The sequence below is a fragment of the Poeciliopsis prolifica genome, unplaced genomic scaffold, assembly GCF_027474105.1.
Source record: "Poeciliopsis prolifica strain line A6 unplaced genomic scaffold, Auburn_PproV2 SCAFFOLD040, whole genome shotgun sequence".
Classification (NCBI taxonomy): Eukaryota; Metazoa; Chordata; class Actinopteri; order Cyprinodontiformes; family Poeciliidae; genus Poeciliopsis; species Poeciliopsis prolifica.
Window position 1 is genome coordinate 73,422 of NW_026562415.1, and position 16,684 is coordinate 90,105.

The window sequence follows — 16,684 nt, forward strand, 5'->3', positions numbered from 1 at the left end:
GGGGGAAAGCCATTCCTCGAGCAGGAATCACCTCCATAAAACCGGCCCAGCCGTTAAACGGGGCTCCAGCCTGTGACTGTCGCCCACTCAGTCTACAGAGTGCAATAAATGCACCATAACAGTGGAAAAGGGTCAGAGGTCTGAAATTGGCTTTCTATTATTAGATCAGCAGGTGTTTCGAGTGAATCCCAACAGACTGAACGCTGTATGGAAATAGAATAATGGGTACTGCATGCAAAGTGAAGTCCATATGTTGGGTTATAAGTAATTTATAGTTACATTTATATGGGAGAAATAACAAAATGCTGCACCATGTAAAATAAAAAACTAAATTATAACCAGTTATATCACAAAATAGACCAGAAAATGTTGAATTTGTTTGGGGTTATTCATGCAAAGATTTTAACTCAGCAGAATAACATGTATGGTTTTCCTTTTGTGTGTTGCTATGCCATAACACCACACCCTCCATATTTATTGAAGCATTTTCCACCAAATAATATATTCTATAAAGTGAACACACTTAAAACATATCATATTGATTCTTACTATTATTTTTTATCAAAAAGGATGAATCATCCAGTTAAAAATGCTGTAAAACCTTAATTAATTTCTAATTAATTATCTTAACAACTTCCACCCTACTCACTTTATATCACTGCTGACATGTTACTTACCAACAGAAAACTAAAGTTTACCTATAAAAGTTTGCATAATGTAATCAAATTAAAATTATTACATTTAATGATAGATTAAAACCACATATGATAGTTTTTATAAAACATAGTTGATCAAAGTACTTGAAATGAAAAAAAAACATTTCAAGAAAACAATAACAATTGTTTTTTTTCTTGCAATTTTCTATTACAAATGACTCAAAAAGTTGTAATTTTTCAACTGGGATGTAAATATTTTGGCTAATATTTTGCATACTGAAGAGAAATTCTTTTGAAAACAGTCTAAAAATGATTATAGTTGCCTATTTCAATAGTTCAGCAGGTTTGATTTATACCAATGAGAGTTCAGTAAGTTTTCAAACAATTTACATATTGTAAATTTTTACATACTTTTAACTTTTTCTTCCAAAGATAAAAACCTTTGGAAGAAAAATACACTTAAAAATGATTTGGAATCCAAGTTGTGGTTTTTGTAATATTATTATGACTTACTAAGCGCAAAAATGAGTAACAAAGTAGTCATTTGCATATCTGTTTCTGATCAATTTAAAGTATTTAGTTATTTGAATTAAGTGTAGAAAGCTCAACTGAATTACTTCTCCATATTTATTGATAACTGGACAATAATGTAACATTTAATTCAGCATTACCTATGTAATGACTTTCACAAGCCCGTTGTTCAACTTGAAAGAGTTGTCATTTTTGTCACATTATGTAATTTCCATTAATTTTCTTAATGTGAAAAATTCTAGAGTATTTTAATCATAACCACATTTGCCACATTAAATAATTAAAACAAAGAAAGAAGGGAAATTTAGATAATTTCTTTCTGTAGCTCTAATTGGTTTCACTAATTCTCTCTTTTTAGATTAAATACTTTCAGAAAAATATATATTTTCTATTAACCAACAGGTGTTCATTGTTTTCTAAGAATTGTTGGTGTTTTAAGATTCTCTACAGCCTTCCTCCATATTGGAAAATAATAAACCTGGAAGGAAAACCTCCTCCACACCGAGAGAGGGGGTCCATCGGTTTACTCTCCCTCTGCAATCACCTGACCAGAGCGAGGGGCAGCGGCGAGCAGACAGGCGTCAAGAAGTAACCATCAGCGGAAGAATTTGAAGGACCGTTGACCATGCAGGTGGAAAAACAATATCCAAATAAACGGATAAATAGAGCAGCTGTGGATGCAGATAAAGACTTGACTCGAGTCCCATCATTGTGATTTACAGTCTGGGTGACGTTGGAGCTTCTTGTGGCGGATTAATAACCGGTCGTAAAGAAGAAGAAGGAGAAGAGGGAAGACTCCGATAAAGGAAGGAGGACAAAAGGGGGAGACTGTTAAAAAAAAAACAAAGAAGGGGGCGAGCGGATAAAGCCTGAGTGGAGACCATGAGCTCCGCACTCCCTTACGACTCGCTGTCGGCCCGGCCGAGTCCCAGCAGACGGGCTTTGGATTGGGAGCGGGAGCAGCTAGCAGTCAGAAGACTTTCCTCCCCGCTTGGTGTGAACCTGCTCACTCCTCCTCCTCTTCCTCGGCGACCTTCAGCCATCCCAGGCTACCTGCTGCCTCCCTACCAAGATCAAGAGGAGCAGCTTCACCAGCAGCACCAGCGTCTGTCTTTGTCCGTTTGCTCCGAAGCCTCGCTGGCGCCTCCCGCACCCCCACCGGTGGGTGCTGCCCCACCTTGCTGTCGCCCAGTGGGAGTCATGCACCTCCTCCGTCTGGGTCTCCTGGCTTTCAGCTGCCTCTTCTGGGCAGCAGGGTTGGCCATCTTCACCCTTGGTGTTTGGGCGCAGATCTCCTTGGCGGACTACATGACCCTTTCAGCCAATCGGTACCCCAACGCCCCCCTTATCCTTCTTTCTACTGGGGCCGCTGTTACTGCTTGGGGGTTCCTCGGTTGTCTTGGGGTGGCTGCAAACCTGCCCTGCGTCCTGAGAGCCTACGGGTTCTTCCAACTTGCTACTCTAGTCGCCGGTTTGGCCGCTGGACTTTCTGGGCTCTTCTACCGTGAAGACATTGCTGGAGGATTTCGCAGTGGCTTGCTCCGAGCCGTGGCAGGCTATACGGAGGATGAAGGCCGGGCCGATGCTCTAGATAGTCTGCAGAGAGCTTTGGAGTGCTGCGGTGCTGAGAGTTGGCGTGACTGGCTGAATTCGGACTGGGCCATCCAGCACATGACTTTCCTTCCTGCTGAGAACGGCACTTCGGTCTCCCTTCCCGACAGCTGCTGCGTGAGGCGGAAGGGTTGCAGGAATCGGCCGCTCCTGTCGGATGACAATGACGGAGTGGCGGCTGCAGGAATCCATCCACACGGCTGCTTCCGGAAGGTCTTCAGCTTGGTCAACGACAACGTCTTCCATATTGCTGCCACTGTTTTAGGGTTGGCCTTCACACAGATCGGGGGCATTGCCCTGGCTTGTCTTCTGGCCAACAAACTGACACCCAGACAGCACGGACGTGTTGTGGCACACTAAAGATTCAACTGATCTATTGACAGGTTGGCTCTGAATGAGGGATGACATCTCAGAGAAGTAAAGTATAGGAAGAGGAGGTTTGTTGTTCAGGGCGAAAGAATAAAAAATGTGACCTGTTATCCAGAACAGGTTAGGAGAGATTTACAGGTTAATCAAAACATAGTAATTAATTTTTTTCTCCCACAAATTCATTCTTAAATAATGAGATTTTAGTCTGCACGAATGATCTGTTTTAGAGCATTTTGTCACTTTAAATCCAAATAACCTGCTGCTGGCCACGCCCCCCAACTCAACATTTACACTCGCATACAAAATGTCTGCAAACAGATGCACAATTATATAGCCAGGCATCTTTGAAAAGCAGAAGTGGAGCCTCCTGCACAAGCAACAAGAATGCAGCAAGTGGTTTCTGGGTGGTAAGTCAAAAACAAAACACTTCTGTTTTCCAGCAGCCATTGTAAACCCCATACAGTGATAAAACCAGCTGATCAAACATGCTGGAACTCTGCTGCGGTTGCTAGGCAGTGCCTGCTGGTTTGTGAAGTTACTTTCCAGTGGTTTTTGAAACGGCTCATTTCCCAGACACCAAAAAACATTAAAGTATTGCCAAAAAAACAACAACAAAAAACAGCTGGGTGTTTTTTTTAAACCCAGTTAAGACCCAAATGGAAGTATAAAAATGTGCTAAATTTAAATAGGTCCCCTTTAAAGCTCATAGATGGCAATTTGCTGTGAATTGTTGTACTTGGGATGCAAGTAGAGAAATTATAGTTGCCGCATTTATATCTGCTTAGTGAATTTGGCCCATTTGAGGTGAATATTGGAAGATTCAACAGCTGCTGTTCATGTTTAGAAACAGCTCTACCTCATCATTATCTCCCTTAACTAATGTTTCTTCAGCCTTGACGTTTGCGCAAGTTGGGGCAAAAACATTGGGTACCAGATATTTAAGCTTTCTGTGGCAAGGAAGAAAAGAAATTGAGGTTGGACCATGAAAGGAAAGAAGGAAGGAAGCAAAAAAGAAGGAAGTCGGGAAATACAGAAAGAAAGAATAAAAGACACAAGACATAATGGGAAGTTGGAAAGAAGGTGGAGACATAGGAGGAAGAAATGACGATAAATAAAAAATGAAGGACATGAAGGAGAAAAGCAGGACAAAAAGAAGAGAAAATACAGAAGGTAGGAGGCAAAGATACAAAGAAAGGAAATAAAGACTGGAGAAAAAAGGAAAATACTAAATACATATTCCAAATTTTTCCAAATTTTGTAGGAATTGTGATTTCTTTGGTCTCTCTTCCTTGGAAATGGATAGAAATTGTTTCAATCTGACCAACTTCTAAAACTTGCAGCAGCTACAACGGGGTGCCATGGTGATGACAGCGTTCAGTAATAACAGAATATAAATTATCTATATATGTATATATTAAGAAGTGTCACAGATTGTGTGATTTTATGTGACTTTTCTTTGCTTTCTTTGTTCAGCTAAAACCTGAAGGTGAAGGAATTTCCCCTGTCTAAATATTTAGGCTCATCTCTCCTTCATTTAGTTTCCCCATCACAAAAATGTTCATGTTGTATATAAACCCGCCTGCAGTCATTTTCACTGGATATTTCTTTCAGAAGCTTTTACTTTTTTCCAGATGTCCCTGCATCGGTAGAAGATCCCAGAAAGAAAAACTGGAATTTATTCCAAGATGTGTCGCATGTACAATTATTAGCATGAAAACTGTCTTGAAATGGGATTTTGTGAATCTCTAATGAGTGTAAAGGTGTTTTTTTAATTATGGAGCATTTCTTTGCACAACTCTATCCGCTTTTACATGTATTTTGTGTTCATTAATGTCGTGTTTCTTGTTGTTCTTCCTGTCAGCAGCATGACTGACTGAGACTTTAAGCTTTATCTGTCGACTATAAATGAAAAATCTTTGCTTCATCACATCCTATTGATTAGAGCGGGGGATGGAAATGTCAAGGTCTGCTGCCCTTGAATGGACTAAATGTATAAATGGAGGAATCACTCTTGCGATGCAGCAGTGACTGCATGCAAACACAGAATCACTAATCAAGCATATATATATAATAAACTACTTGCAATGCATTGCCTGGAATTCAATGAGTTCTTATTTTTTCACTGCTAATTGCATTTTACAGAGCTTGGATTTGCCATGTAAAATCATCGAAGTCGTAAATTCTGTTTACCAGGAAGAAAGCTAATCATCATCAGGACCTTTGGCCAAATAACTGTGACTTGAAGCCGAGTGAATGACGGCTCGTTTCCGCCTTGCACTTGAGACGCTGGTGATTAAGTGGCCATAAACTTCAGAAACAACATGAAGGAAGCTCAAAAATCTAGAATCAGTCAATGAATTCACAGTGTTAGTGTAAAAACCACATGTACATACAGGCTTCATGTGTAGAGGGTCTGGTTTTATAGGCTGGAACCATGACAACCATTTTCATGATCTAATTATTCTATTGATTAGCCCACTTTTGCTCCAGCAAGTCGTGTGGAGGCTTTGTGTGACCGCATGACTAATGTTTGACCTATTTTCCTTGAGGGGACACCAGACCAGCAGATACAGTTCAGACCAGAGGTCACAGTCTCTGAATAAATATCACATTAATTTGGGGATTTTATTGATTTACTTTATTCTTTTTCCATTGTTGACGTATGTCAACAAAAATAGAATCCAAAAATATTGGATTAAAATGCAGTTTGACCACAAAATGTTTATATTTAATCATCAATCTTTTGTCATAATTCTGGTTGGATATTTTCCCACTTTTTTCTGATATTTCTACGTATCTTATCTAGAGGTTTTGGAAATGGCACATTTTCTAGACATCAACACACAATAACTTATTTATTTATTTATTTGTTTTAGTTCTTGGACTGTTTTTGGAATCAGTTGAGCCCCAAATAAAAGTATAAAAAAGGGGAAAAAGGGGAATTTTGCATAATAGGTCCCTTTAAGTTTGAATCAAGAGGGACAGAGTTTGGTCAAGGCTTTTGAAACTTTTGTTTGGAGTCACAACAGAGCAGTAGTCAGAAACACCCTGTACATCACAAACTAAATATCTGAATTAAACCTTTTAGTTTTGTCTGGAACTACATCCTTGACCATGAAAAAACTGACCAATCACATTTCATTTCTTGGAACATTTCCTGGTTGAAGTCTCAATTAAACAGATTCACGCTGAAAAGACGCTTTTCTGATCTCTGTTACCAACATGATCTGCTCCAAAATGTAAATATTATGCTTCCAACGTTCCATGTCGCGAACTGGCGAAATGTTTGCGTAAAGGCGCGTTTTCTATCCTAAACGTGCGTAAAGTTGTAAGAAGCGAGTCTCCAGCTGTGAACTCGAGGCGTTATCTGGGTTTACTCCGCCTCTTTAAGTTTGCCCTACATCTGCCTGCTTTGGGCTCTTTTCGAGAGCGCAGCCAGCTCTGAGCTCCGTCCTGTTATTTGTAATATCACCACCGCTGCGTAAAAAAAAAAAAAAAAAAAAAAACCGAAGCGCGCCGCTCGGAAATGTAGTTCTTCTTGCTCACAAAGCGGTCTCCAGAAAATGGACCTTAAATCGAGCTCCTGAAGTCGATCTGGTACGCTTTCACATCGCTGGACGTGGAGAGGTGCGGGAAGGTGTCCAAATCTCAGCTGAAGGTAAGAGGAGGCCGATTTTACAGAAATGATCAGGATTTCTTGTGTCTTTGTTTTTGTTTTTTTTATTTCGCATGTCCAAAGCCAAACCAAAGACCATAAGTATGGCTGATTTCCTGTGAGATTGTGTTTTGTGGTATGTGAAGCAACACTGGAACACACCTTTCATATTTCACATATTTGAGGACAAATATTTAAGACTTATACCAATAGAGACCTGATTCAAGCTCAAAGTCCAGCCTTTTTTCTGTGGCCGGAAACAAACAGTGACTCAATATTTCAACTGTCAGGGTTTTTTATTTTGTTCTGTTTTAAAGTGGGAAAGTCAGCATCTTTTTTTCTGCAGTTCTTCAGTAAGTTTTATCTTAATCTGTCCAGTCTCCACATGCCTTTGCTGCTCAGAGGAATCCCAGGAAGCAGCAGACAGCTGTCCTGACATGCTTCCAGCCACTGGAAGTTGACTGTGTTTGTGTTTGTGAGGAAACATCGCAGTGTGTAGACGCACAAGGAGATTTAAAGTGATCCGTTTATACTTGTTCTTCCTCCTCAGGTCCTTTCCCACAACCTGTACACGGTTCTGAACATCCCACATGACCCAGTTGCCCTGGAGGAGCACTTCCAGGATGATGACGATGGTCCAGTTTCTAATCATGGCTACATGCCCTACCTCAACAAATATATACTGGATAAGGTACGGCTGCAACTTCTGCAGCTTGTTTTGACATGAAACTTTATGGATCGATTTCCTCCAGAAATAACATCTGGGTACGACCAAATCAATAATGTTGAGATTGCCTCTGAAACTTTCTAGAAAAAACAACAACAAAAAAGAACATTTCTGAGTTTGAAAAGTCTTTTTGTTTTTGCAAAATTTATTAGATTAATCTAAAAAAAAAAATCATTTTTTTCCAGCGATTTAAAAAAAAAACTTTTCAAACTCATAAATTTCCATGTTGTTTTCTAGCAAATGTTTGAATTCTAAAGATCCTATATTTCCAATTGTTTTCCAGAAAACTTACGAGATTAATCTAAAAACAAACTTTTCAAGCTCAAAATGTCCATGTTCTTTCTAGAACATTTATGAGTTTTTGGAGGAAATTTACTGCTTTTTTAAAATCTCCAATTGCCCTAAAATGTTGTCATATTTATTCACTCTAAAAAAAGTTCCACATATCTTTGGAACAGAAAAAAAAAATCATAGATCCAACACCGTACGCAACTTTATAAATCAGATATTTTTCCAAATATTTATGTTATTTCACAGCAGACCTGGAGTTTTTGTTGTGGACTTATGTGACCAAAGCGATTTGTAGTGTGTTGCATTTATGGACTTTTGAGAAAGTATTTAGGTCGAAACTCTGCAACAAAGCAGAAATAAATATTTGTCATAGTTCCAGCTGTTTTAAATTCTCTAACTCTTTATTTGCACATTTATTTGCACATTTAGGTCAGGAGCAGTTTTCTTGTAGACATTTTTTGACTCCTGTTCTCGTCTTTTAAAGTTGTGCAACATCATATTTACACTCGTGGGAAACAAGAAGTCGAGAATTATTTATTTAAAGTTTACCAGATAACCAACCAAAAATATACGTTTTAAAAATGCTTAAAATACATTTATTTAATGGGAATTGTTAGAGAGTCTATAAGTATGTCAGAAGTTAATTATTTTTTATATGAGGTGTTGTTTAGTTCCTGAAAGCAACAAATAAGCAACAAATATCCCTGTTTTCTTCTAGTGGAAGGAAACAGGGATATTTAGGCCAAATTCAGCACTTCAAAGTAGCACAGACTATTAATACAACTTTTCCACACATCTTAAATAATTTATTAGTAAGTATTTTAAGATCAGTTTGAGGGCAGAAACTGTTGCATGTCATGAGTTCAGTTCCTAAATAAAAAAATGTACTGATGCTGAAAAAAGGGATTATTTAACTAAGAAAAAAATTACTGCAAAATATATTCCATAATAATCCAATAATTCTGTTAATATTTGTTGCTGTTTTGTAAAATCTTTTAATCTTTAGATTCGATCATTTAGATAAGTGTGACAACATTTAATAAAACAAGACTAATATTTGCTCATTAAAGTGTTGAGATTTATTTTGTGAGTGTAAATTCAAATAAGAAGTGGTAATTTTATATTTCTTTACCCTGTACTGTCTTCCTAATCTGTTTTAAGAAAAAAGTATCCCAGATACAAGTGCTGTAGTAAAAACTAGAGACAAAACTATTAAACTAAGTTATGTTTGTGACCCAGTTGTAGAGTCTGACTGAGGGGAAAAAAGAGAATTTTACATAAAAATTAGAAGAACTTGAAGAACATGACAAAGCAGGAAGGGAACCAGCGACAGCAATAGAAAACAGAGCAAAGAAAAAAGAAAGGCAAAAGTATGGAAGAGGATTAGAGCTAAATTCTTTTGACTTTTTTTTCAGAATTTTAACTTTCATATTTTTTAACGAAAGGGAGAATCTTCTAATTTAAAGTCCAGATTCTGATAAAAAAAATATATATATGTTTTTTGGATGGCACTAATCTTCTTCCATATTAAAGGCTTTAGGAACTAGTTTGAAAAAGAACAAAAAGTACCACAATGTGAGTTAAACACAACTGACTTATAAATGCATGTTGGATGAATTAAAGTGAATTTCTCCTTTACACAGTAACATTAGTCATTATTGTGTTGGTTATTTTTAATAATAAATCAAAAAAATACAAAACTCTTCAAACACAACATGTTAAGTTTAATGTTAGATTTAGTGGAGGGTTAATGTGACACATTTTATCACATGTTTCTGTACTTCCAGGTGAAAGAGGGAATGTTTGACAAGGAAAGATTTGATGATTTGTGCTGGATGATGACGATGAAGAAGAACTTCAAAATGGCGTCGCAGAGGCTGCTGCTTTCGGAGCGGGACTGCTTTAAGCTCTTCTGTTTGTTCAACCTGCTGTCTGAGGACAGCTACCCACTGGTGATGATCACAGAGGAGGTAAAAGATGCTCAGATTTATCCTCCCACCCGCCTTCACCTGCTCTCATGTCTGTTTGTTCTTGCAAGGGAAGTAAATGGAGATATTCTGAGAAACTCTGAGAAATGGGAGATGTGTATCTGATGATAAAGTCAATTTGCGGAAAGAATTTTGAACCAAATTTAAATTTCTAACTTCATGTCTCAAACAGAATCAGTGTTTGTTTTTTTCTTTTTTTTTTTTTTTGCAAAGCATTAGCAGTGAACATTCAAAATGAAAGCATGACATTGACTGATCTGTACATAAACGTGATACCAGGACTTTTCATTTTAACGACACACTTTCTAGGAATTAACAATTTATTTTAAACAAGCTTTCACATGTTAACTAGGTTTTGCATTTTGTACTGTTCTAAGAAATGTACCACTTGTGCAAATGTTAATATTAATGTTAGAAATGCTCCAAAGCATTAAAACCTCCAAAAATCTTCAAAGGTTCACAGAACTTCTTCCCATTAAGTTGCCTACAGAATATTTTTGATTAAAAATCTCTAACTTTCCTCTTCAAGGAACATTTTTGAACATGAATCACCATTAATGTATTTACTGGTGTTGCACTTATTATTTTCATAATTTTTGTTTGTTCAAAGCACCAGTAATTCATGTAAAATTATGCTTTGCTACATTTTTTTTGTCTACAACAGTAAAATAATTTTGAATCTCCTTCCTGTTTCTTTCCTCGTCCGTAGCGTTATATTTGTGCCAGTTGCTTTACCATGCAGTCAGACTGATCTGAGCGCACATATCCATGTGAACTAATAATAATTTGAGGCGTTTAAATCTCATACTGGCTCGCTCTGGAACTAAACTCTGACAACTTTTGCTGAACCAACAACTATCAAATTAGGAGTCCCAGTTGGAGGACTTTTAACAGCGCTCGGTTTTGTTCCACTGTAAATAGGATAATTTTTTACCAGCCTAACTCCTTGGTGCAGTTCATTGTGCATGTGGGCAAAGCGATGGCACCTCTAGCACATCTAAAACCATGTTGAAAAATGTTCGCTTTTAAATTACATATATAAAAAATTTAGCCTGTATGTAAAGAATTATTTAGACATTTCTTTAGACTTGTATCTAATATGATTAATATAATCTAAACTCTGCTGACTGCTGACTAAATCCAAGTGACAGACTATTAATGTCTTTCCTTTGTCTCATTGTTACTGCATTACTTTGGTGTGGAGTGCTGTAGAAAACCACAACCAATCCTCTTCATGGGAATCTTTCTGCTCTTATTTTCCTTTTTCTTGCTTTTCTGGGTCTGTTATTATTTATTCTTTGAAAAATGCAGCAAAATAAGTTGAAAAATCATTTATTTTTGACAATGTGCTTGGTAAATAATGCTTTCGAGAAATAACTAACCACATAACACCATTAAGTGCAGCTCTGACAGCGAAGTGGTTTCACGTTTCTTCAGAGTCAAAAAGACTTAAAGCACAAGTAAGTTAATGAGGCTCTTCCTTCCGCCACTTCCTCCAAAATGCTTTTGGTTTCCTGTAAGTCGGAGACAAAAATACCCCTCTGTTGTTCAATAAGCACAGCAGCATTCTCATGGAGAAGTATAAAACCAGACGCTCTCTCTAATCTAACATGTTTCCAAAAAAAATAAAAATAAAATAATCCCAGTGTGACATTTTTTCTGCTTCTAGGTGGAATATCTTCTGAAGAAAATATGCACAGCTATGAGCCAGGAGTGGGACGGGAAGCCCTTAGAGGACCTCATAAGTCGGGACCCCACAGTGCAGGAAGAGGGCATGTCGGTGTGGACGTTCCTGGAGCAGATGAGTACGGGTCAGCTGCTGAGGGTCACCAGCGCCGAGGCCTTCAGCTTGGCTTTGCATGAGGTCTTCCTGGAGATGTATCACAATGTCCTCAAGAGGGTGGGTCCTTCTGAATCCACTCAGGAAGCATGAATATGCTCCAAACATTTGACCCAGAGTGTGCTGCCCCGTTTCACAGGGTTACATGTGGAAAAAGGGCCACATGCGCAGGAACTGGACGGAGCGCTGGTTTGTGCTCAGGTCCTCCTCCATGGCCTATTACGTCAGCGAGGACTTAAAAGACAAGCGAGGGGAAATCCAGCTGGACAGGAGCTGCGTTGTAGAGGTGGGTGAGAAAACATCTCCGGCAGAACTTTGATCCGCCCAGAATTTGCGATCACATACAGACGTTATCAGAGTCTAAGTCTGTTTGCTTTCTTCTTTTCCCTTCTGCTTCAGCCTGTTCCAGACAGGGAGGGGAAACGCTGCCTGTTCTGTGTGAAAACCCACAGCAAAACCTACGAGATGAGCGCTTCTGACCAGAGGCAGAAGGTGGAGTGGACTCAAGGTGTGTGAGAGTCAGTCAGCAGAAAGGTCAAATTAAATCTATGCGTTTAGTATCTGACCAGGAATGATTGTTTAAAGGGGAGCTTTTATGCAAAATTCACATGTTGCACATTTTTATACTTCCATTTGTGGATCTACTACTTAAAAAAACTCCCAGCTGTTTTTTGTAAATAAGTTAACCCTTTATGACCTAAGATTCAAATCTCTGTCTGGATATTTTTGATTATTTTAATTGTACAAAGTTATTTAAATGTCCGGTGAAGAAATATATTTGCCCATTTCTGCAGAAAAACAGAAACTTTCTATTTCTAGCAAGTTGTTTTCGCAAATTACCGTAAAAGAGCCTCCCTCACAAATTTCACACCCTGCTACAGCGGGAGGGAAATTACCGTAATAACTGATATGTCTCTACTGGAAACATCTCCCCTTTTAGAAACCGTTGGGATTTTTCAGACAGTGCAAAGTGTGGCGGAGTTACGTTGCTGCAAATTTGGCTGGACTGTCCCCAAAACGTTCAGTCTGGAAAGGTGAATGTCCTGAACAGTAAATAGATAACCAAACTAAATGAGGTTAAGCAGGACACAAAAGCTTGTAAAAATTTCACGAAAGCCTTTCACTGTTAAATAGAGAAGCAGCGCTCAGCTTCTATGCATCACAAATCTGGAACAAATTTCCCAAAAACTGTAAAGTAGCCAAAATACTGAGTTCCTTTAAATCAACTCTAAAATCCCAGCTGATTTTAACATTAGCAATGAAACTTTAATCAAACATGCTTCACTTGTTGACTGTGTGCTCTAAGACTTTTACATTTTTTATTTTATTGGGTAAAGCACTTTGAAATACTGAAATAGTTTTTTTCACTTAAATCTTTTCCTGCTCAACTAAAACTGAAATGAAACATCTTCATCTGTGTTTTCTTACCTCTGCAGCTATTCAAACAGCCCTCCGTCTTCAGCGTGAGGGTAAATCCTCCCTCCACCAGGAGCTGAAGCTGAAGCGACGCGTTCAGCGAGAACACAGCAACCGGGAGCGCAGCCGCAGCACCCGGAGCAGCTGCAGCAGCCGGAGCAGCCAATCAGATGACTCCAACTTCCAAGAGATGGAGCGGATGGAGAAAGAGAAGCAGGATTTGGAAATTGAGAGCATCATTCAGGTAAGATGGAGCAGAAGGCGGCGTTTTGTCATCGTTACGCTTTGGGGATTTTGTTGTGCTTCACCTTCTGTGTTTTGCAGCATGCACGAGAGTTGGAGATCCGTAGAAGGGAGTCGGAGGAGAGGGAGAGGAGGAAGCAGAGGGAGGTGCAGATGGATCTGGAGAGACAGCTAAAGGAGGCTGAAATGGTTTGTCAAAAGTTACAAAACTCAAAAAGCTGTTAGATGTAAAATAAAAACAATAAAAAATGTTTTGTTGCCGACTTATCATCCAGAAATCTCTTGCTGCATTTTTGTTGGTTGTGCAGGAGGCTCTGCTAATGCTTTTCAAAGATGTATGACTGTTAAAGCGTCGGTTTGCTCCAATATATGTGTTTGTGTCCAGATGAGGGACAGCATGCAGGCTGAGATCCAGGAGAAGGAAAGGAAGGCCGAGCAGCAGAAGAGACGGATCCAGGAGCTGGAGCTGACGCAGCAGAAGCTGGAAGCAGCTCTCAACATGGAGATCCAGGCTCGGCTGGAGGAGGAGCGGGCCCGACTGGAGCTGGAGAGGTTTCCTTTAGCGTTCTTACTTCACGTTATAATCGTGTTTGTAGAAATGTGTTGATGGAGACATTCTGTTCCTTCCTTTCCTCAGGTTGCTGGAGGCTGAAGAGGAGAAGAAGAGGCAGTTTCAGGTCCTCCAGGAACAGGAGAAGATCTTACAGCGCCTTAGCTCCACATGCGAATCCTCAAACGGCATGGTGGACGAGGCCACGCCGTCCGCCCTCTACTCGGCCTCCGTGGAGCTCCGAAATTTGCAGGCATCTCGTAAGAGGAGCCATCAGCACCTTGAGGTGACAAAAGAAACACACATGGAGTGAAACACGTTAGATTTGGGGGGAAAAAGGCACAGACGTGAAACCTTGTTGGATTTCCAGGAGATGCAGGAGAGGCTGAGAAATGCCAGTCAGCACGTCCGCCACTGGAATGTCCAACTGAACCGCCTGATGACGCCGATCACTCCTGCAGGTATGAAATGACTTCCCCGCATTGGAAATTTTTTAATGCCTGGACTTAACAACAATATTGTACTAACAATGAAAATGACAACGGAAAAATTCTTAAAGTTCAAGAAAAGTTACTTTCTATTTTTTTTTTCTTTATTTGTTTAGCAGGAGAACATACATTCATTTTACATACATTTTGCAAAGCTTACATGACTTCTCCAATTTTGTATTATTTTTTTCCCCATTTAACACATAGCAAACATAAATCCCCATACAGACATATCAAAAACAAAACCAAGTACGTATAATTACATAAAAAAAACAATTATAAAATAAAAAAAAAAAAAAAAAAAAAAAACAGAGGGCGTTTGAGGGGGGGTTGGACAGCCTCGAGAAGCTAAAAAGCAACAACACTTTATTTGATTATTCTGCAGATTTTAGTCACATGACATGATGGGTAAGTCACATCAATCTATACATCATAAAGGCAGAGATTTTATGTATGTCACAAAAGGTGCCCACTTGTGAGTGAATTTTGCTGAGTTACTTTCTATTTTTTTAAATAATTCATAAATATTAATCTTTTCACATGAAAAACCTCAAATCATCTGTTTATAAAATGTCTAATCAAGAAATGCTAAAGCTAAAGTCCAGTTTGTGCTCACTTTTATAGAATCAAATTCAATCCAGACATACATAGATAGATAGATAGATAGATAGATAGATAGATAGATAGATAGATAGATAGATAGATAGATAGATAGATAGATAGATAGATAGATAGATAGATAGATAGATAGATAGATAGATAGATAGATAGATAGATAGATATAGATAGATAGATATAGATAGATAGATAGATAGATAGATAGATAGATAGATAGATATAGATAGATAGATAGATAGATAGATAGATAGATAGATAGATAGATAGATAGATAGATAGATAGATAGATAGATAGATAGATAGATAGATAGATAGATAGATAGATAGATAGATAGATAGACTCAACCAATCCAATGAATCATATCTAATATTACTTGTTAATTAACATCTTCATTTTGAATTAAATGTTTATGAACATTTTACAAAATTAACTGTCTGATCAAAACAAAATCTTTTTTTTTTTTTGCAGAGCGTTTGGAAAGTCGTCTTCAGTCAAAATATACTTGTCCCAAAAAAGAAGGAGCCCTGGCCAGCAATGAGTTCATCTGTAAATATAAGATAAGGAACGAACAGAATAACAGGATAGATGGAGACGAATCAGAGGTGCAGCTGGAGGCCAACTGCCTCTCAGAGGAATCAGGATGCTAGGAGTTTTAATCACATTTCAATTGTAATTTATCTTAAAATAGAGCAATACTTTGAATTACTCAAGAATGTAATGTAATAAATACAACGTAACAGAAAGTGTACAAAGAGCTTTTTCTTAAAAGCAGCACCTTGGGAAATTTCTGTAGACGAACAAATAAGAAGAGGATGGAGTGCAGATGAATCACAGAGAGAACTCCTTGGAAAGAAAGATACAAAAACTATTTCTGAAAGCTGTTAAAGCAGAAATGTTCTTCCTGCAGAAAACATTGAATCATATTTGTTATATTTTGAGTGTAAAGATAGAGAGCGATGATGACAACATAAGTCACAATCTGATTGGCACCGAGCAATGCTAAGTTTTCTACAATAAATTCTCTGGAGGATTTTAAAAAGTTTCTCATGTTTGTCGCTTAAATTAAAAGTCTGAATGTATTGTTACTGGTTTTCTTTTGCTAAATCCTCAACTGTCGTCTGGTGGAAATAATGTGATGCAAACATGAAGATGTTTTACCGTCTTGTTTTTTTGTTTTAGAAGATTTTTGTTATTGAACAAACAAGATTACATCTTGACGAACATGTAGTGTGCAAAAGTTTAATTGTTTTCCAAAGAAAGTTCAGAGAACATTTTGCAGCTACGTCAAATGGTTTTCAGACTGAGATCTTGTTTTTTCACAGATTATACTGTTTCAATTTAATAATTTTTAAATCCATTGAAAACATATTAACCTTGAAATGTTTAGTGTTTAACTTTATGAAGACAAGTGACAATAAGATCCAGCACTGAAATGGTAATATTGTGAAAAACAAACTTTCTGTCCACGTTTTGGCCACAACTTCCTCATGTTATTCAGCTTAAAAATGAATAAAACCGCAACACTGCTTAAATTTTATCTCAGAAAGTGACTAATTGGTGAGGCTTTACTTGTTTCATTCTCAGTATACGTTTCATGCAGGAAGATTAATGGTGATGAAAGCTTCCTCCTCCATTTCTTGTGAATAATCACCTGTTTCTGAGTAAATTAGAAATCTAATTTGGAGTCTAATTGGTTTCTA

General features: G+C 38.1%; 2 protein-coding genes across 2 annotated transcripts; both read left to right on the forward strand.

Annotated features, from left to right (window-relative positions):
* Window positions 1–1,778: 1,778 nt before the first annotated feature.
* LOC129375563 (tetraspanin-7-like) lies at window positions 1,779–5,256 on the forward strand. The gene has a single exon (XM_055054735.1). The coding sequence runs from the start codon at window positions 2,070–2,072 to the stop codon at window positions 3,156–3,158; it is 1,089 nt and encodes a 362-aa protein (XP_054910710.1). The 5' UTR covers window positions 1,779–2,069; the 3' UTR covers window positions 3,159–5,256.
* A 164-nt stretch (window positions 5,257–5,420) lies between these two features.
* On the forward strand, window positions 5,421–16,516 carry def6c (DEF6 guanine nucleotide exchange factor c). The gene is made up of 13 exons (XM_055054687.1): window positions 5,421–5,456; window positions 6,748–6,825; window positions 7,373–7,513; window positions 9,628–9,810; window positions 11,498–11,728; window positions 11,808–11,954; window positions 12,068–12,176; window positions 13,105–13,328; window positions 13,409–13,516; window positions 13,713–13,879; window positions 13,965–14,163; window positions 14,248–14,338; window positions 15,453–16,516. The coding sequence occupies exons 1-13, from the start codon at window positions 5,421–5,423 to the stop codon at window positions 15,629–15,631; spliced, it is 1,893 nt and encodes a 630-aa protein (XP_054910662.1). The 3' UTR covers window positions 15,632–16,516.
* The last annotated feature ends 168 nt before the right edge of the window (window positions 16,517–16,684 follow it).

Excerpts from the sequence above, each read along its gene's own strand:
- def6c (XM_055054687.1), top strand. The coding sequence starts at position 5,421 with ATGACGGCTCGTTTCCGCCTTGCACTTGAGACGCTG. Across the intron at positions 7,514-9,627 it reads ACAAATATATACTGGATAAG|GTGAAAGAGGGAATGTTTGA; the intron begins GTACGGCTGCAA and ends CTGTACTTCCAG. Across the intron at positions 14,339-15,452 it reads GACGCCGATCACTCCTGCAG|AGCGTTTGGAAAGTCGTCTT; the intron begins GTATGAAATGAC and ends TTTTTTTTGCAG.
- LOC129375563 (XM_055054735.1), top strand. The coding sequence starts at position 2,070 with ATGAGCTCCGCACTCCCTTACGACTCGCTGTCGGCCCGGCCGAGTCCC.